This window comes from Xyrauchen texanus, chromosome 36, assembly GCF_025860055.1.
Source record: "Xyrauchen texanus isolate HMW12.3.18 chromosome 36, RBS_HiC_50CHRs, whole genome shotgun sequence".
Lineage (NCBI taxonomy): Eukaryota > Metazoa > Chordata > Actinopteri > Cypriniformes > Catostomidae > Xyrauchen > Xyrauchen texanus.
Window position 1 is genome coordinate 19,052,889 of NC_068311.1, and position 20,988 is coordinate 19,073,876.

The following is a 20,988-nucleotide window of genomic DNA, read 5'->3' on the forward strand; positions in this document are numbered from 1 at the left end:
GGCAGGGACCACAGACCAGGCTAACTACAAACCTAAACATTCACTAACAAAACAACGATTGACAGTGACTGAACAAACAGACAGGGTATAAATACATGAAAGGGCCAATGAACAAACAGAACTCAAAATAACATGACAAGGTGCTAAATAGAAACCAATGAGAAACTAACGAGGACAGGTGAAAACAATGAACAATGAACACGAGGGCTAACAAGACTGTGGAGTTACAGACGGGTCAAAAGTGAAAACTATGGAGTAACGAAAGTGACAAAAATGGAAGACAAAGGGGAAACAGTAGAACAAGACAAGGTCATACATTACAACACCAAGCTATATTGAAGCTAATAACTTAACTTAGTAAAGGCGATAGTAAATAAAGAATTCACAGCATCATAGTGAGCGTGTTATGAAATGGTATATGCAGTTCTGTTCACTTACACTAATATTATCGGGTGTGTAGTCTCGCATAGCCAGAACTGGGCTCTATAGCTGTTTAAATTTTCAAAGAACCGCCCACTTAGACAGGAAAAGCCATCTAACTGAAACGTAAAGCAACCAATCACATTAGGTTTTGTCATTACAGGGTGTTTAGGGGCGAGGTTGTCTGAGATCTATCATACTATAATAAAAGACGACATGGGGGAAAGATAATTTATATTCACCTTATTCAGCACCGCCCCTTTTCAGTGCTCCACACTTCCATGTTTTGTCTCTTAACCTCAGGTTTGCATTGAAGCTTCTGAGAAGAGTCGATCAAAATGGATTAGGTGTGAGAGCAGAGAAAGTATTTTTCACCAAGAGTTGACAGTGTGAGTCTACATCACCCCTTTATTACATGAAAATGCGAGTGAGGTGTTTTTCTGTCACTGTATATGTTAGTTTTTCCTGATGCCCAATGATGTAATTTGGACCAGGCAGATCACATTCAGACAGCTATGACACATTGCACTTTTTCATGATAAAAACTTTTTATTGTTATCTGTGCAATTCTGCTTAATTTTTTAGGTTTCAACTTGTTAATAATTTGCAGCTCATATTATTTCACATGCATGTTCATAACATTAAAGGAAATTACTTTTGTAATTTTCAAAATTAATTTGACACCCTATATTTTAAAAGGCTTGAAAAAATTTAAGAGTAAATATAAGATAATTAATACTAAGTTTGGTGCCAGTCACATGAATCCTCTAGGAGGAGTATTCAAAATTTCAGGGCCTGGAATTTTCAAATAATGCATATTCAATCCATAATGGTTGACTTCCTGTTGGGTGGAGCTAATGACTGTAATTTTGAAAGTTGTCCAGCTTGATGAGATCAATATATGTAGCAAGTTTGGTGACCGTAGAAGAAATTGACCACACCACTTTTGTCAAAAGGTTGCATTACAGTGCTCCCCAGCAACGCCCATGTGTTAACATTTGCCCAGGCCTAATGGCTGACAACTCTGATGGGAGTATATCATAAAAATTCAGGCATTCCAAGTACCTCAAAAACATGTGAATATACATAAAAAAGGAATAATTGTATTTAATGAATTGCCATGGCAATACTGTTTAAAATATCAAGTATCACTTCAGAATTTTAAATCTGCACTGTCTTGAGACATAAGAGTGATGTAAGTCTGTTAAAAGTGCCACACTTCCACCAGTTGGTGGCGTAACGACCGTAACCCACAATAGCCAATCAATGTAATCAGCCCATAAGGCCAAAAATGTGGCTCAATTTTGATGTAAACAGAACATATGAGACACTTCCTTTTTCCTTTTTTTACATTATCATGTTGCCATTGCAAAACCATTCGATAAATCAAAAATCCATTCACATTTTAGCATCATCACTGTCTTGGCATGATGTCACCCACATTTGTACCTGTAACATGAAATCCCTAGGAGAAGTATTTCAAATTCCAGAGCATGCATTTTTCCAACAATCCAAAATGGCCGACTTCCTGTTCCTGCTTATGACTGTGAGCACGAAAGTTGTCCGGCTTGATGAGATCTATATGTTTTCAAAGTTTAGTGACAGTAGCTCAAACGGAATATGCTACAGAGCACCCCAAACATTTTTTATTTTTAACAAACTTCTTTTACGTTGTCATTATGGGGTATTGTTTGTAGAATTTTGAGGAAAATAATTAATTTAATCAATTTTGGAATAATGCTGTAACATATACAAATATGGAAAAAGTGAAGCGCTGTGAATACTTTCCGGATGCACTGTAAATTGTCCATGAGCGATTGCGGAGCTTTAATGGACGCGAAAAACACGTCTTGTGTAAACTTCCCCTAATTTACGTGACACAGCACAAGTTGCAGTTTTATGAAAGTTACTTCTCAAAATGTTGCTTTTTGTTTCTGTTGATTTTAGGTATCCAGTTCATCCAACACCGTTTGTTCTCTGTGTTGTTAAGTATCCCAATACTGTTTTACTGTCCAGTTTAACTGGCCAATTCACTGGACTCAAAAGAATGATTCATTCATGAAACAGCCAACAGAAATATAGGAAACATGTAATAATTGCTGCAATATTGTCAGTGAAAATGTCTCTCAGGTAGGTCAAGGTATGAACAGTGCGTACAGCCGTACAGCTGCAGGCACCACTGAGTTGCACCAAAAGTGAGTAGTATTTTTAGTTGTAAATTATGTAATATAGTCAGCAAGATTGTATGTATAATTAACTTCATCCCCTAATGCAAATCCCAACTGTAAACCTAACCATCAGTGGAGTAAAAATGTTATTTTAGAGCAAAAATGCTTCATCTGAATCACACTCACCAGGGCGATAACCACCATAGATATATAGGGGGACATAACCCCCCAATATTCATAATAGTGCTCTTCTAATAAGGGTTTCTTTCCATAGTTGATTATTAAATTCTGAATATGTGGGTACATCCTTGGCACTTACCATTGTTTATGTGAACACAATTACTTCCTATCAGCAGTGCAAGAGGGAAAGGTGATCACAGCGGAAATGAGACAAAAATTTAGATGGCCGATGTCGTTTTCAGTAATTCGGACGTATTTTTGGAAGCTGCATGTTGATTTCATATGTGATCATGTTTGGAAAAGAAAATCACTAATGTGATTGTTTCAACTAGATGCAATTAGATTAAATGGAGAGGAAATAGAGATGTTTGCTTAAGTCTCCTGCTTTTCAGATTATACTTTGAAAAAGACCCTAGTACTCTCATATGAAGAGATCTCAATAATGACACAAACTGTACTCAGGTTGGTCAGGACTCTTAAGTCTGCAATCAAAAGTCTGAGATTTCATTATTAATACGATTATAACATGAAACATTTCTCATCAAATACTTAAAAAAACAAATTGTATGCTACAGTAATGTTGTAGCGCTGTACTCCTACTCTTATGTCAGCTATTGTCTTATTTGAGTCTATTCTTAGTTCTCCTGGGGCTACGATTATGTCTCTTGAACTAAGAAAGAGCAACCTCCGAGCACTAAAGTTTCCTCTGTTAAAATACCATAACATCGAAAAAAAATTACACCCTTCAGCTGTAAGAAATAATTAACTGGATTTCTTAAATGAAAAATCTAATTTGTCTATGATTTTAGGGCCTCTACGTGGCCTTAACCATCTACATCTGATGGAAGTCTTCAAAGAGTATGCCTATAATGAGAGCTTCTTTGAAAATGGATCCCAGGACTTCAATGCTACGGAACAGGGGAGGAAGCACCAGTACAATTACTATGCCATGCTTCTCACGCTGCTCATTTTCGTCATTGTTTTTGGCAACGTGCTGGTGTGTATGGCTGTCTCCAGGGAGAAAGCCCTGCAAACCACCACCAACTACCTGATCGTCAGCCTGGCTGTGGCAGACCTACTCGTGGCGACACTCGTTATGCCATGGGTGGTATACCTTGAGGTAGGTTCCAGTAATAATTTTACATTGAAATGAAACCTATTCCAAAAAGTAGAACCTGTGTGGTCTGTAATAATGCAAGGGAATTTTATCAGATTGATTTCTGATTCTAAGACTGTAATTTCTTTTGCCATCTGCTTCATAACTCATAAGAGTCAATCTGCATGAGAATTAAATAAGAAGAGCTGCAGGCACCAGAGTGTATTAAACCTCATTGCAGCCAATCAATTTGTAGTAGCCGCTAGCACATCTCATCATTTCCACAGGTTTTGCCATTATCACAATGGTTGTATTAGAGAAACCTTCCTTGTGTATATCATTGAGCCATACTTATTACTAAAGCTATCAAATTACAAGCAAAATCTATAGGCTGAAATGTACATTCAGATCATAACCATGACTCAAGTTTTTCTGATCCTAATGCAATCAGGTTGATAATGCTATTTAAACTGGGCTCCAAGTCTGAACTATAAATCAAAAGTAACACTTCATATGCAGCACATACAATTTACAGCTTTTTCATTGTTATAACATGTATATTAAAAGGATTCTACAACATGTTGTTTTCTTTTATAGGTCAGAATTGTGGAACCACATTCTCAGTCATTTGTTTCAGTCATTACTTATTTAGATAGCATTACTCAAAAACTGCTGAGAGTTGGTTGAAATGAAATGTAATAATTGTATTGCACTGAGAAGGAGTCTTATTTATTAGCTAAATTAGAAAACATTGCTGCGTTGTGTCTTATATAAATCCTCAATTATTTTTTTAGGACTGATAAGATATTTTTGTATATTAGCTGTCACTCCAGAAGATGCTTGGCTTTGTGTAAACAACTTTTAAAAAATCTTCAGAACACGCTGAGATATGAGTCATGAAAATCCTTATCCATCAGATTTATCGTGTTAGATTAGCTGTTTATTATGCACAGCTATGTAAAAAGGTTTGCTTGTTGGATGGACCTCTCTCTCTCTCTCTCTCTCTCTCTCTCTCTCTCTTTCTGTCCCAGTGTTTTTATCAACAGCTATGTCTGAGAATGAGAGTAGTGAGGCTCATTTCATCTGAGTTAGGCGATATGGTAATGAACTGATTCCGGCAACACACAGCTGCTTTCATTAGAGGTGTCAAATAATTCTTTAATCAATGACAGCGATGTAAACTCCAGAGTCAGGGACCTATAAGCCCATCAAGAGGTATGCGTGTCCCTCAGCTTGCCTGCGGACACACATTAATCAGAAGCAGCTCACAGCTCAAGAGTTCTGCCAGCCAACTTGGGAGCTGCAAACTGTGCATGAGGCTGATCTGTGCTATATTGCTTCTCTGCCAGTGTTATCGCCTAAACCAGAGAGAACGCCAATATTTTATTGGTTAAATCATCATTACCTAGTGTAGTGGCTGAAACTATTGCAAATTGACTCCCAGACTTTTAAACGAGACAAGCAAGTGGTTCCCATAGGAAAGAGCATTCATAATCTCCGTTGTTTCTACAAAATACTGTAGCAGCAAAACCAAATTATCTGAGCTATGCTATCCACATTCATTTTATAGCTCCATACTGTTACTGTGTGTCAGTATTTGTCTTGTTTGTGTCTATTTTTATTTCTCCGATAGAGAATGACATAATGTAAATTTTTTGTTGAAGTATCCCATTAAATAAAACATATTTAGGAACTCCATTATGACTCCTGAGCCATATATATATATATATATATATATATATATATATATATATATATATATAGTTTATTATGGAATGCTTGCAGAGTGTTTCTGGCAAGTCACTAACTCTAGTGTCAGTAAAGTCAAAAACATGTGTGCAGTGTAGGTTTGCATTCAGATCTATTATATTATAATTAGAAGAGCTTTTTGTCATCCATTTCTGTTCTCCCAGGTGGTGGGAGAGTGGCGGTTCAGCACAATCCATTGTGACATCTTTGTCACCCTGGACGTGATGATGTGCACAGCGAGCATACTTAATCTGTGTGCCATCAGTATTGACAGGTAGGTGTTGCTTCTCTGATATTACAAGTTCAGACTAATGCTGACTGAGACTAAATTTGGTTCCTCTACCCAAAAGGCCGAAAAACTCAGCTTTTACACCTAAAAATAAACAAATTCTGGTGCTCAGGATGTATTTATGTGGACTGTATTACAAACTAAACAATATTATATAAGTTGATGAAAATACTTATTATATAAATACTATATACATATATACAGTACATGTGTCCTTTATTGGTATTCAACTGGTAAATAAAAAACCCAAAATGGGTCGTTGGTCTGTTCTGATAATAAATGCAACTAAATATACTAGCATGCATAGATAGGATAGCAACTATCAACTTTAAATCAAGGATAAACGGTTACCATATATTTTGTTGTTTATGTCTAACGCTGGCATCTGATCAAACTCTTCAGTATTTTGGTGCAAATGTTGATTTATTTACTTTACTTAATAGAAGTTAGCCAAATTAGGCATCTGCTAAAATAGACAGGTTGTATGACATCCTGAAAAACCACAAACAAAATTACCGTATAAAGAAAATAAGACTAAAAATGTAAAAAGAAACAAATGACCCAAAATGCATTAAATATGCGTTCACTTTTGAAACTTTTTGCTTCAAAAGCAAGTTTTCTTTTGTTTCTTCTCCTCTGGGGAACACCAACATGTAGTGTCATACAGGTACATCACAGTTCACATGCAGAGCTGTGAAGTCATTATAAGCAAGTTGCATGCAAATGGGGAAATATGTTACAGGTCAGGGCTGTAAGATAAAAGTAAATCCACCTTGTCTGTTATCTTCCACAGGTATACAGCAGTAGCCATGCCTATGTTATACAACACACGGTACAGCTCAAAGAGGAGGGTCACTGTCATGATTTCTGTGGTGTGGATTTTATCTTTTGCTATATCATGTCCACTGCTGTTTGGACTGAATAATACTGGTACGTATAGGAAAAATATTCACTTTTGACTAGTTTGTCAATATTTCAGTAGAAAATTCTGTCATTTACTCAACCTCATTCCAAACACTTATGACTACCTTTCTTTTGTGAATCCAAGGGACACTAGACCCCCAAATATATATATATATATATATATATATATATATATATATATATATATATATATATTTGTTTTTAAATTCATATTTTTTAAAGTCTGTTCTCAAACAAATCGCACCAAATTTGTGAAACTGAGAAAATAAAATAAAGAAACATATATAAATGGCAATTTGATTTAATTGGCTGCATTGCTGTCAATCAACTCCACTAGAAACATCCTCAGCACAGTTGTTATGAACGTGTGGAATGCAGGAGAAGGCAGACGGGTGGTTTTGATCCAATTGCGGTTTTATTAAATAATAATAGAAGGAACACAAAACACTGGAACAAAATAAAAGTTCCACGATGGGAAAAGTAACTCAAACACAAACTAACACATGGGTGAAAAGAACACTAACACTGGAACAAATAAAAGGTCCACAGTGGGAAAATGAAATTAACACACGAACACGAAACATCCACGAAGGGCAAGGCTATCCTCGAACGAACAAACATGGGAACAAGAGCAGGCATAAAACATTGGAAAACATGAAACATCACTGTAACACAGTTAAAGGATGGGCAAGGAGGAGGCGAGAACCGGCTTTTCAATATAAATTATATTTTAATGAGAAACTTAAAAGACGACATAAACACACACACGACGGACATGTCCGCTAACGATCTCTCTCTCCCGCACGGCCCACTGCAGTCAGCCTTTAAACCTCACGGAGGCATAATTAGCCTAATACGGGACCGGGTGTGTAGGATCACGACCCGGCCCCGCCCTCCACCCTGCCACATTCCTCCCTCGTTCTCTCAGGCTGGGGAGCCCCCGGCCTGACGTACACCCCCCCCCCCTCTTTCCCTGGGGGAGGGCGCGCCTTCCGCACTGACTGCCGGCAGGTCATCCCCATCTACCTGGACGAGGGAGGGGATAAGAGGAGGGAAACAGAAATGATTAAAATGGGAGGGTACTCCTGTAACGGTGTAGTACCCCCCCAAAAACGCAGAGCGACAGTGAGATAGAGAGGAGAGAGAGATGAAAAAAAAAAAAACTTACTCGCCAGTTCTCCGATACGCCGCAGCTTGTTCCTCGGCCACTCCTCCACCCTTTATCGGACGACAGCCGCGCCTCTCCAGGCGGATCTGAGGCAGTCCTCCAGCCCCTGGCGGATGGAACACCCCGCCGCGTTCTCGGGGACTAGAAGGGGTCTCCCCCGCCCCTGGCAGCGGTTCTCTCGCTCCAGGCGGTCGGCAGTGAGCCCCTCCCCACTCGCGGTCGGCGGTCTTAAACCCCGCCGTGTTTCAGCGGCCGGTAGGCGAATCCTCCGCCCCTGGCAGCGGCCCTGACTGCTCCAGGCGGTCGGCTAGGAGTCCCTCCTCCCCTCGCGGTCGGCGGCCATCGTCCTCGTTCAGGTGGCTGGGCTCCTCGTCCCCCGGCAGATGGCCGCGGCTGCTCCGTTGGGGTGGACGGTAGTGGCGAGAACTCTACTACGGCGTATCCCTCCTCCTTCCCGGGCTTCGGCACCAGTGTAACACAGTTAAAAGATGGGCAAGGAGGAGGCGAGAACCGGCTTTTCAATATAAATTATATTTTAATGAGAAACTTAAAAGACGACATAAACACACACACGACGGACATGTCCGCTAACGATCTCTCTCTCCCGCACGGCCCTCTGCAGTCAGCCTTTAAACCTCACGGAGGCATAATTAGCCTAATACGGGACCGGGTGTGTAGGATCACGACCCGGCCCCGCCCTCCGCCCTGCCACAATCACATACAACAATCGACGAGGGAAAGGAAAACAAACAGGGTTTAAATACACGAGGTGATGGAACTAAACGATAAACAGGTGAAAAAAATGAGTGAGTGCTGGAAGGTGGTGAGGGCAAGGAAAGATGGGAAGTGTAGTTTTCTTAGACAAGGACTGGTGAAAACACGGGCCGGACAACAGGGAAACGTGACATGTAGTGTGACGTGCTGAGTGAAACAGAAAACACAGTGCGGACAACAAGGGATCGTGACAACAGTAGTCTGCCGGTGTAGAGAACAATTGAGTTCCCACGGATAATTCAGTTTCCGTTGCGATTCTATTGACTGAAATACATTTTAATGGGTACTCTATTCAGTGCCTTATTATAAATCCTACAAAATTGCTTCATCATGTATATAACTATGTATATACAACAATAAATTTTCTTTAGATGTTATACATAATAAAATCAATAAACCCACAATTTTGGAAATCTGCTCCACTTTTTTTTATTTTTTTATTATTATTGATCAATTGTCACACATTATACATACATTTCTGCATATACATGGTGAAATTATTTATTTTTCACATATCCCAGCTAAGCTGGGGTCAGAGTGCAGGGTCAGCCATGATACCGCACCCCTGGTGCAGATAGGTTCAAGGGCCTTGCTCAAGGGCCCAATAGTGGTGTCTTGGTGGTGTTGGGGCTTGAACCCCTGACCTTCTGGTCAGTAACCCAGAGCCTTAACCACTGAGCCACCAAAGCCCATAAGTGGGCAAGGGAGGTTTCTGCTGACAGTCCCTCAACCCCTTGATTTTGAACGGGAGTGAGCCTACACATATGTACATTTCAGGAGGCTCCATATCCCAAAATGTAACTTGATTGTGACATGACAGCAGATCATGCTTAACCTACACACACCCCACACAACTTTAGTGTATGATGGAAGGGACAGCTGTAAGTGAAGTTAGGTAAATTAAACTATTTAGAGGAGTTATATTGAGATTGAACTGCACAATACTTGTAGCTACCTTAGGCTGACTGTTTGATACACAGTCAAAGCCTTTGTGTGTCCATTGTAATGTTACCATTTTGTGTTTTCATGTTACCAACAGACAAGATTTATATATTAGCCTCTAAATTTACAAAATTACATTAGCCTTATTGCACGAGCAGATCAAGGGATTCCAAGTAGGTATTTCTGCAACCCGGAGATCTCCAAACAGGAGTGGAAACTCCAACAGAGGGCGGGGAAACTCCAGAAGGGGCAGGGTTAAACCAGAAGGAGGTTGGGCCCAATCCAAAAGTGGGCAGCACTTCCAACCATGGTAAGGGTCAGGGCAAGGGTTGGTTTAGGGGCTCTATATGTCTTTCAAAGTCACCTTCAGCTTGCTCTCAAGAGATCTAAATACAATTATTTAATTATAAATTTGTATATACAATTTACAAACTACACAGTGATCACTCTAAGACTTTATAGTTTCATTTTTTTTAATGCATGATTTCCTGTAAATCTGCTATGTGTGCTGTGAAAAGTGCTATACAAATAGAAATTACTTGACTTGAATATATCCATCTCAGGGATTAGGCCATTCCATTTAAACTCATTGCACTGGTTCCATTAGTAGTGGGCACTCATGCAGCGTAAACAGTAATCTACTTCCAAGTCCATGAGATGGAATGAAGTTACAGAGGAAAGGGCATACAAATTTTTTCTGGAATGCAACCCAAGCAGACTTATTGTTCATGACACTGGTAAATGACAGAGCGAGCATGGCATACTGGCAAAGCAAACAACAATTGAGTTATTTTAATTATTATTATTATTTTTTTTAAGACAACTGTTTAGTTGCATAACTAACATATTTAGTCAGATTGGTACTGGACATTGTCATATTGTGCACAAAATGGATGATCTCCCCTCAAATGCACAGAGAGTAACTTTACAGAAATCAAGAAGTCTGTTTGTATTGCACTTTTGAAGATACACATCATACGAAAGCTGCTTTAAAGAAAGAACCTCATGCCTTGGAAATATTCAGACTCACTGTGAGATTTGAGCCCAGCATTAAAAACATACTAAAGACAATACCTCAAAATGCCACTCGAGTCCCGAAATTCAAAACGAACAACTTTAATGTGCTGCTTCTCTGTTGTGGAAAATTAAAGCTAAAGTGCATGAATGTCCATTCACTCTCACTGTAATCTCTGGAAGTCCAGACGCCTTCAACTCATTCAACCCATACAGCCCCTCAACAGAATAAAGATGCAGATCACAGGATTTTAGGCTTTTTTTATTCATATGCCTGCTAAGTCATTTGTTTTTATACAGTGTTTAGGTGACTGAAGATAGCCTCTGAAATGATTGTACTCACATTATTTCATTGGAACTCTTGCTAGTTTGGCATCAGTGCATATTTTATAAAGTTGTAGAGAGGCTACTGCATATTTTTCTTGCAAGCTGCCACTTCTCCTTGCCTATTCGTACTTATGTGTTTGTATTTCTTTTTTCAATCCATTCAGTATCATGCCTAATTGTTATATAGGTAGGCATTTGTTCAGCTTATGTCCAAATAAAGTTATACTGTATGGAAAGCTAGATAGCAGTTCACTATTGATAAAAGAAACAGAGATGTTAACAGAAAACACATGCTTTGTGTTTTTTATAAAATAAGATTTTTAGTTTTTTAGTTTTTTGCATGTTTTAAGTTTTGTAGTGTAGTGTTTTTCTGGCTATGCTGCTTCATATAACACAAAAACATTCTGGAAATCTGTAGTTCTTAAATCTAATTCATACTTGCACATATTCAAACATCAGTCATCAGGGACCAGATTCACAAAAGTTCTTAAGAAGAAATTTCTTCTTAACTACCATTTTCTTCATAATTTGTAACTTAAGAGAAAAGATACGATTATTTTGTATTCCCAAATAAACTTCTTTAGAAAGTTCTTATTTTTTTCCTAAGATTGTTCTGAAGAAAAAAATGTAAGAAGCACTAAAATTCTTGAATAGAACGTTCTTAAATATCATTGTAAATAACATTTTAAAGTCAGGATAACCTCGCAGTTGTCTTAAATTCTAAGTAGTAAGAAGTTTAATGAATTTACTACTTTTCATGTTGAGTCTGAAGTCACAGTGGGCTGTTAAGTACAGTAGAAATTTTATTTTAGACCAAAAAAACGTTTTTGACTGTTTTGTTTAATTATATTTTAATTTTCAGCTTGTAAACAATGTAAATGTTTTCACAAAATTCAAACAATAAATGTTGTTTTAAAGCTTCTTGATGTGGTGACCAATCACGCTAATTAAAACGGATGCGCTACATAAAGCGCTCTCTCGCCGTGATCTTTAGAGTTCATAGAAACATAATAATTAGAACATTAGAAAGCATTAGAGACTTTCATTTTCACCCCCCATCCACATCCCTATCGGAGCTGGCTACAGCAGAGACAGCCTCTGCCACCCTTTCCCATTTACCCGCCTCTTCATTTCCGACGTGATTTAATTATCAAGCTTCCTAAGGAGAACTTTTTCATTTCCTCAACTATAACTTCCTGCTCTTGTCTATTGAAGTTTTTGTTTATTTTATTTTCTTTCTTTCCTCCATGTCAAATTAAAAGTTAGCAAATGGTTAGCAGGAAGTAAATTCTCCTTTGACGTTTAATGTCGTAAAACTAACCCATCTCACACACTCACAAAAAAATTAAGATGTTCTTAAGAAAACATTCTTAAAGAACTTTCTTAATTTTTTTCTTCCGAATATTTTCGTGAATCTGGCCCCTTGATTGATGTCAGTAATGCCAAACGCCATTGGATCTCACTTGTCTCACCAGTTGTGATGCACCATGTTGGAATATTTTGAAGTGCAGATGAGATTTGAGGGATATTACAGAGGTATCAAAGCTATCAAATGTCTTCATAAGACTTGGAATATAGTAAATGAGTCATATGGACTTTTATTGTACTTCTTTGGTACTTTTTTGTTTATGATGGTGCTTGACAGAACCTTGTCATTATGCCTTCATTCTATAAAAAAGGCCTGCGTGAAGATTCTTTTAAACATCTTCTAAAAAACATTGTATCATTCAGTATGGGTTTGGAACAACAAGAGGGTGAGTAAATAATGACAGAATTTTCAAAGACAATGCAACTTACAATAACTCACATTAAAATGTGTCTTTTTCTGATGTCGTATGAATTATCATTCTAATTAATAACCACAAGCTAAATGCCGGATAAACTCTGTTTAGTAGATTTAATTATCTTTAGCTTGAAGAAATGGCTTGTGCTTAAAAAAAATAATGTGGTACAATGTAAAAGCTTGAACTTGTGTAGAGTGTGTATTCATAAAGTATTAGTGTCATTATCTTTTGCACACACTGGTGGTAGGAGCAGCTAAAATGATGTGAGGTCACCAATTAATTTGAAAGTTATATTAGAGGAGGTAATTTCATCAGCATTCTACTGCATCATGGCTCTTGGTGGGAGGAGGCATCAGGCACATGTAGAGATGTAAAAGACAAATCCTACTGCAAGATCCTACTCAAGAAATATTGTTGAGGTTTAAACTCATTAGGGATTCTGCAGAGTTAGATTACAAATATTAGGACTGCTGCCACATTGATACCTTTATGCTGTCTCTCTTTGGCTTTGTTGGATAGATTCCCTCTGCATAAATTCTAGCTATCACTTGGTAATTATTACAGTACACACTGTTTACATAAATCATGTTAACACACATACATTTATTGATTGTTTAAAAAACTGTTTTCTTTTGTTTCTTCATCTCTATTTGATAGCAAAGATGGATAAACATTGTGATAATGCTGGGTATCTTTGCCAACAGCTATTTTTCACTCTATCTTATATTGCAGTCACCCATGACGATGCCCTATGTGTGATTGCAAACCCAGCCTTTGTAGTGTACTCATCAATTGTGTCCTTCTACGTACCCTTCATCATTACACTGCTAGTATACGTGCAGATCTACGTTGTGCTGCGTAAGAGACGGAAACGCGTCAGCAACAAGCGCACCTTCCCAGTTACGGATGTGGATATGAGCTCCACTTTAAAGGTACTACTACAACCAGAGCTAGATTGTGAAGAATATTGAACGTTTCTGCTTTCTTCTCTTTTTTTAAGGGGGGGGGTTCACTTTTTGAAAGGAATTTCTAAAGGTAATTCTCAGGCCGCAATCTGTTGAAGTTCATCTTGCGCAACCAAATTGTTTTTTACAGCCCCTACCAAAAATTATTTAACTATCTTAAAGGGATAGTTCACCTAAAAATGACAATTCTCTCATCATTTACTCACCCTCATGCCATCCCAAATATATATGTCTTACTTTCTTTAGCAGAAAACATTTGAAGGAAAATAAAAAAAATCTCAGCTCAGTAGGTCCTTATAATGCAAGTGGATGGTAACACGATTTTTGATGCTCCAAGAAGCACAGACAATCAGCATTAACGTCATCCATATGACTCCAGTGATTAACTGAATGTCTTATAAAATGATACGATTGCTATTTAAGTACCTTTTAACTATGAGTCGTTGCATGCGTTAAGCAACAGTATGCACATTCAAGAGAGGGCTGAGGTCATGTTGTTCTTCCAGCGACGACATGGCAACGCTCCATTCGTTGCAGCAGACTATCTCAACCTCTGTTGGCATTGCCTGACATTGTCTACATGTGCACCACCATGTCTCCTGAGCTCTCAGGCTCTCTCAGTCTCTCAGAGGCTAGTTGTTGTGCTGCTGTTGTTCCAGCCTCCTCCATTTCCTTGTGCTCTTTGTCAGAGTACTCAGTTTCAAATAAATAGGTCTGTGCAAAAACTTGTATCTCCTCTTTTACTCTTAAATAAAAAACTTCTGACATCTTTGTTTAAATTTGCTTCAATTTGTTTACAGCATTTGGTCTTTACAGTGTTCCTCCTACTCAGTTGTAAACAACGCTGGTCTTTTGGGGTGACTTCTCGCATGAACATACCAATGCCAATATGTCACACGAATCGACCACATCACCTCAGCCCTCTCATGAACGTGCAAACTGCTGATTAAAGGAAGAAATAATTTAGAGTAAAAAAGTACTTAAATATTGATCTTTTTCACATGTGGTTACTGACCCTTACCCTCTTACCATCTTAATTTTTTACTTTGCACACCAGTTCAGTTAAGTGAATTGGGATTGCTTAAATCTGCAGTGCTGATGAATTACAGTACTTTGATAATCATCAGTTCACTAAACTAAGCTGGTGAATTCCCATAGCAAAATAAATCCCATCTGCAGTATAACAGTTGGACAGTATTCAACAGACTCAGGAAATGTACAGTATCTGGGCTCTGCATAGCTCATACCCAGGGTTGGGAGTGTTACTTTTATAATGTATTCCACTACAGATTACGGAATACATCCTGTAAAATGTAATTTGTAATGTATTACGTTCGATTAATCAAGGTCAGTAACTTATTCTAAATATTTTGGATTACTTCTTCAGCACTGGTAGATTTTTTCACTTGTTTTGACTAAAAAACTCTGTCAGTACAAGTAAGACAAAATATACATGTTCAAAATACATTCTCTGAAAAACCTAAATATCTTATGCAGTGTTGTTTCTAAAACTAGATAAATCAAATTGATCTTGTTTTAAGGATTTTTTCATATTCTTACAGGAAAACAATACAAAAATTATTATCAAGAATCGTACCACACCTGGTTTCTAGAATGGAAGCTTCCCTGTATCTGTGAGCATAATGTGTCTAGAATGACCTTTTTTTTTTATTGATTCTCCCGACAAACTGCAAATCAATGGGTACCCTGCAGGAAATGACCACTGCTTCATATCTCTTTATTATAATACATTGTTTTTCTGTGCATTGTTTTAAACCGAGCAGACATACACAGGCTTCTCAACGGAGTATATGCCCACTCCAGAATAAATTCAATATACCATTATTAAAAAAAAAACCTGATAGCTTATCTTCCCACCCTAAGACTCGATAAGGGCATCAGTGCATTATGGAGAACTATTTGTTGTTAGGGAGTTCTTATAATGTATCCTGCCAGCATAAGTAAACATCACATCTTCTATCAGTTGATTCCGTCACTGCAGTGTCCCCTCTAAAGCATTCTGATGTGGAAACTGGCTTTAGATCAACATCATGATTATTTTAGGCAAGCTTTCACTGTGAAGTGCAAAACTTGTTGTGGAGCGGGACATGGTCTTGCCTGTCACTGGGAAGACAGGAAGTGGTAAGGGCCATCACCTGGTGATTGTTGATATTAAAAACCTGTGTCTCGTTTCAGTGACAATGGAGACAGGCTTTAAAAGGCCGCCGGAGCGACACATCGAGAGAGAGTGTATGAGGCACACAACTAGAAGCGCTGTGCTGAGAATCTGCGTTATTGTTTTGAGTTTATGCAGACTCTTATAATTGAAGCTGTGTGTGTAAAGTAAATGACTGGCTGAAAAGCACATTTTGAGTTAAACCTGAGAAATAAAAAGCACACTTACTTGGACTGCAACCCCAGCTCCCGTTTCCTTCATATTGGAACCCTCTACACTTGTTCTTATACCTCTATATATAAAGTGCCTCAAAATACTAAACTTGTGTAGGTTTAGTTCTGAAATTATTTTAGATTTGTCACATCTCTGCCTAATATGAGTCCACATTTATGCCTTTTAAAGTGAGATTACAATGCTTTACCTGCTGTGTTTTGAAACATACTATCTGTTTTTTAGCAGGTCCAATTTTGTCATTAGCTTATTCCAGCTGGTTACTAGCTGGTTGACCATATGTTCTATAAATAATCCTGACCAACTTGACTGGTATGACCAGCTGAAGCTGGTTTGTTTTTGATCAAAATAGCCTACCTGCTTGGTACAACTAATAACCAGCTAATAATAATAATCTGGTAACCAGTTTGGATTAGTTAGAAATCAGATACCATGTTCCAAAACACAGCTACCAGCATAAAATGTAGATTTTTCAGCAGGGCTAGAGTTCTCATTAAGCAGGTAATTTAAAATTATAAAGAATTTGCAAACCTCTGCTAACATATTACCTATTGGCTAAGCATTACTTTTAAGCGGACATTTACAAAGATATCAGTGTAATAGAATGGTATTACAAACCTTTCATTTACATGAATGGATGTCAACTAAGGAACAACAAATTCCCTTCTGGTCCTAATGTGTTAAAGCAGTCTGGTGTGTCTACCTTGTGTGTTTCAGAAATGCACCCACCCTGATGATGTTAAACTGTGCACTGTGATTGTCAAGTCTGGTGGGACTTTTCCTGTGAACAACAGAAATGTGGTATGGCTAATTGAGCTCTGCTTTTCAAAATAAAGCTCTCAAAAGGATTTTTTAGCAGCTAACTGTCTTATTCATCCCCAGTAGTTATGACTATGGATGACACATGAGAAACAACATTGTTTAAGCAAATATTAAAAGTTAAATTCTAAATCCTCTATATATAATGATAATTTGACACTCTGATTTAAAAAGCATTATTATATTACAAGCATTAGGGTTCCCACGGTCATGGAAACCTTTTCTATAAATGGGTACGTACAACATCCCTTTAAGGCAAGTTGGTTGGTTTTAGAGAATCTTTGGTTCCAGAGTAGATGCTCTGTTCCCTCTAAAGTAGGTTCAAAAGTAGGTTCTACAGTTTGTTATATGTTCAATTCTAGATTATTTTCTAGATTTGGTTGTAGATTATGTGCTAGATTACGTTCTAGGTTATGTTCTAGATTAGAATCTAGATTTCTTTCTAGTTATGGTCTAGATTATGACCTAGAATTGGTTCTAGAGTAGGTTTTAGACTGCATTTAAGGTTATGTTCTAAATTACGTTATAGTTTCAATTCTTCTTTGTTCTAGATGTTCTAGATTAAATTATAGATTATTTTCTATGTTTGGTTCTAGATTACGTTCTGCATATTTTATATTTTTGTTCAAGAGAAGAGTATGTTCTAGACTGAGTTCTAAATTTGGTTCTAGATTTGGTTTAAGAGTGGAGTAGGTTCTAGTTTACATTCTGGTTTGGTTCTAGAGTAGGTTCTACAGTAGGTTCTTTATTTAGTTCTGTCTAGAACCAAACATATTCTAGAACAGTGGTTCCCAACCCTGTTAATGGAGGCCCCAACACTACACATTTTGGATATCTCCCTTATCAAACACCTTATTCAACTCATCAGCTCGTTAGTGGAGACTCCAAGACCTGATTTGGGTGTGTCAGAAAAGGGAGATATACAAATTGGCAGTGTTGGGGCCTCCAGGAACAGGGTTGGGAACCACTGCTCTACAGCTCTGCCCAAAGGTATTGGCAGTGACATACATTTTGTGTTATGCAAAGCTTGCGTTTTTCAGTATTTGTAGATTATTTTTTCAAATGTTTTCTATGCTATACTGGAATACAATGATAAGCATGTCATGAGTTTTAAAGGCTTTTATTGGCAAAAACATTCAATTTATGCAAAGAGTCAATATTTACAGTGTTGACCCTTGTTCTTCGTAACCTCTGCAATTCACTATGGCATGGTAGATATCAGCTTCTGGGCCAAATCCTGACTGATGGTGATCCATTCTTGTCTTATTTATGCTTGGAGTTGATCACAATTTTTGGATTGACCACAGGTTCTCTATGGGATTAAGATCCGGGGAGTTGCCTGGCCACGGATCCAAAATTTAAATGTAATGATCTCCGAGCCACTTCATTATCACTCTTGCCTTGTGACATGTTGCTCCATCATGCTGGAAAATGCACGGATCATCACCAAATTGCTCCTGGATCGTTGGGAGAAGTTGCGCTTGCAGGATGTTTTGATATCATTCTTTATTCATGGCAGTGTTTTTGGGCAGAATTGTGAGAGAACCCACTCCCTTGGATGAAAAGAAACCCCACACATGGTGGTCTCAGGATGCTTCACTGTTGTATTTCTTCCTTCCTTTTATAGCAATCAGTCAGCTCATATAATCCAATCAGAATGCGATTTCACCTTACTTGTACTCGTTTACACTTTCCCAGGTGCTGCTGGTATGATTAGTGAAATGATTTTAGCTGGTCATTTTGTGCCAGGGCCAAAAAACTGTGACATTTGGGTTTTTGTGATAAATATTATTTTTGGCCAATGAAACTTTTTGCAATTATTTAAAATGCATCTTATCACTCTGCACGATAATCTAGAAACAATGTGAATCAACACCACAACAACTGAAGCAGAAAACTTTGCGAAACACAAACTTTATGTCACTGCCAATACTTTTGGCCACGGATGTAGAACAAAACAAAGGATGGTTCTTGAGGAGGTTCTTGGTATGGTTCTGTCTAGAAATAAACATAATCTAGAATCAAATAAAGGATGTCTCTATGTTTAGTTCTATATTATGTTCTAGATTACATTTAAGAATTCAGTATGTTCTAGATTGTGTTTCAGATTTGTTTCTAGAGTAGGTTCTAGATTTGGATTAAGAGTAGAGTATGTTCTAGATTGTGTTCTAGCTTTGGTTCTAGATTATGTTCAAGGATTCGCTCAATGTTACGTTCTGCATGATGTTCCATGGATAAGTTTAAAAATAGAGTAGGTTCTAGATTATGTTCTTCTGTTGGTTTAGTTCTAGATAATGTTCTGTAATTGGTTCTATCTAAAACTGAACATACTTTAAAACCAAATAATTTTTCTAGGTTTAGTTTTAGTGTATGTTAGATTCCATATTAAAACTGAACCAAGAATTTTGAATCATGAACCAGTAATTATGAACAAATGAGTTGTGAAAAGCATATTGCCATCACAAGGCTTGATATTGTGCACTTCAGAACTATATTTAGCACAAATTACTTTTGTCTATCAAGTATTCTTTCACCTCTTTTTGTTGGCAGATCATCATAAAGGAGGTGGTAAACAATGGGGATGATATCCAAATGGATGAAATCACAAACTTAAACCCTCCAAGACAGAGGAAGCAGGGTCAATCTGGTGCAAGTCATCAACACAGCAGGCTTGTTAACTCTAATCTAAAAGAGACTGAAATATTACCTCCATTACCTGAAGCTGGTGTCAAACATGAAAGAAATGGAAACACCAGCAATATTCCTAAAGTGGCCAAAGCATTTGAGATCCAGGTCTCCCCAAATGCCAAGGCAAAGACATCGGTCAAGAGTCTGAACAAACGCAAAATCTCCCAGCAGAAGGAGAAGAAGGCCACACAAATGTTAGCTATTGTCCTCGGTAAGCAATTTTTCCAGTACTTTGATACTGTATATTTACACATTGTTAAAATGTTATTGAAAATATTCTGTTTAGTAGGGTAGTTCCATCCATCTTCCACTTCCATTTCTTAGATCCCAATATTAAACAATATTTAAAAAACCAATAACCCTGGATAAAACATTTAATCAGTTTTTTCTACAAGTACTTTGTCAACTTTAAAATATAATTCTTTTCTTAAAGTTCTGTCACAATTCGGAACTACTGTAGTCTAGCATTCAGACTGTTATTTTGCTTTGAGAAGTGATACAAATACACTTCACCTACTCTGTCTGCATTATTTGCAGGTGTATTTATCATCTGCTGGCTGCCGTTCTTTATCACACACATTGTCAACACTTACTGCCAAGTCCCTCCTGAACTCTACACTGCCTTTACGTGGTTGGGCTATGTGAACAGCGCAGTTAATCCCATCATATACACCACTTTCAACATAGAGTTTCGCAAAGCTTTCATTAAGATTCTACACTGTTGAGAGCGGACTCACTTCAAGGGAGCAAAGGGAAAGAACAATACCTCATCTGCAGTGGGCACATCTTTATTTTAAGATTCAAACTTGCATCCCAGGTGGACTTTGGTCTGGGAGCTACATCAGTTACATTTTGAGATTAAAACTATGGACAAAGAAATGTATATAAATCGTCTGTATTATCCAAGTTATTTGTTGAATGATGATATACCATCCAAAAAGGAAAGATAATCACGGGGGGTAATAGATTTTTCTAAGCAGTATCCTCAGCACAAAAGAAAAAAACTTGAAATTTCTGCTCCACTACTCACACCAATGGAATTGGATTGTTTTCAAACGGTTTCCCAACACATTCCCCTACCATTGATCGGCCAAAGAGATAGTCCCGCCCAAAACTCACACCATTGGTTTAGCTAATGTTGCTGTGTCTGGCTGTTCAGAATGTAGCCTACCAAATCTGTACTTGTAGTTGTCTCTGTATATTAATATAGGATACAGAATTTTAAGATCAACAATATCAATAACACCCTTCAGATTTACAGCAATGCTTTAATG

At 37.8% G+C, this 20,988-nt stretch overlaps 1 protein-coding gene across 1 annotated transcript; it reads left to right on the plus strand.

The window, feature by feature from the left end:
• The first annotated feature begins 777 nt into the window (after positions 1 to 777).
• LOC127629746 (D(2)-like dopamine receptor) lies at positions 778 to 20,439 on the plus strand. Its single transcript, XM_052106963.1, has 9 exons — positions 778 to 809; positions 3,578 to 3,888; positions 5,778 to 5,887; positions 6,696 to 6,832; positions 13,568 to 13,767; positions 15,731 to 15,733; positions 16,925 to 17,008; positions 19,589 to 19,925; positions 20,252 to 20,439. Exons 2-9 carry the CDS (start codon positions 3,610 to 3,612, stop codon positions 20,437 to 20,439), a joined length of 1,338 nt encoding a protein of 445 aa, XP_051962923.1. The 5' UTR covers positions 778 to 809; positions 3,578 to 3,609.
• Positions 20,440 to 20,988: the final 549 nt, after the last annotated feature.

Coding starts and splice junctions, on each gene's coding strand:
- LOC127629746 (XM_052106963.1), top strand. CDS start 3,610: ATGGAAGTCTTCAAAGAGTATGCCTATAATGAGAGCTTCTTTGAAAAT. Junction 17,009..19,588: donor CTGTGAACAACAGAAATGTG/GTATGGCTAATT, acceptor ATCATCATAAAG/GAGGTGGTAAACAATGGGGA. Junction 19,926..20,251: donor AATGTTAGCTATTGTCCTCG/GTAAGCAATTTT, acceptor CATTATTTGCAG/GTGTATTTATCATCTGCTGG.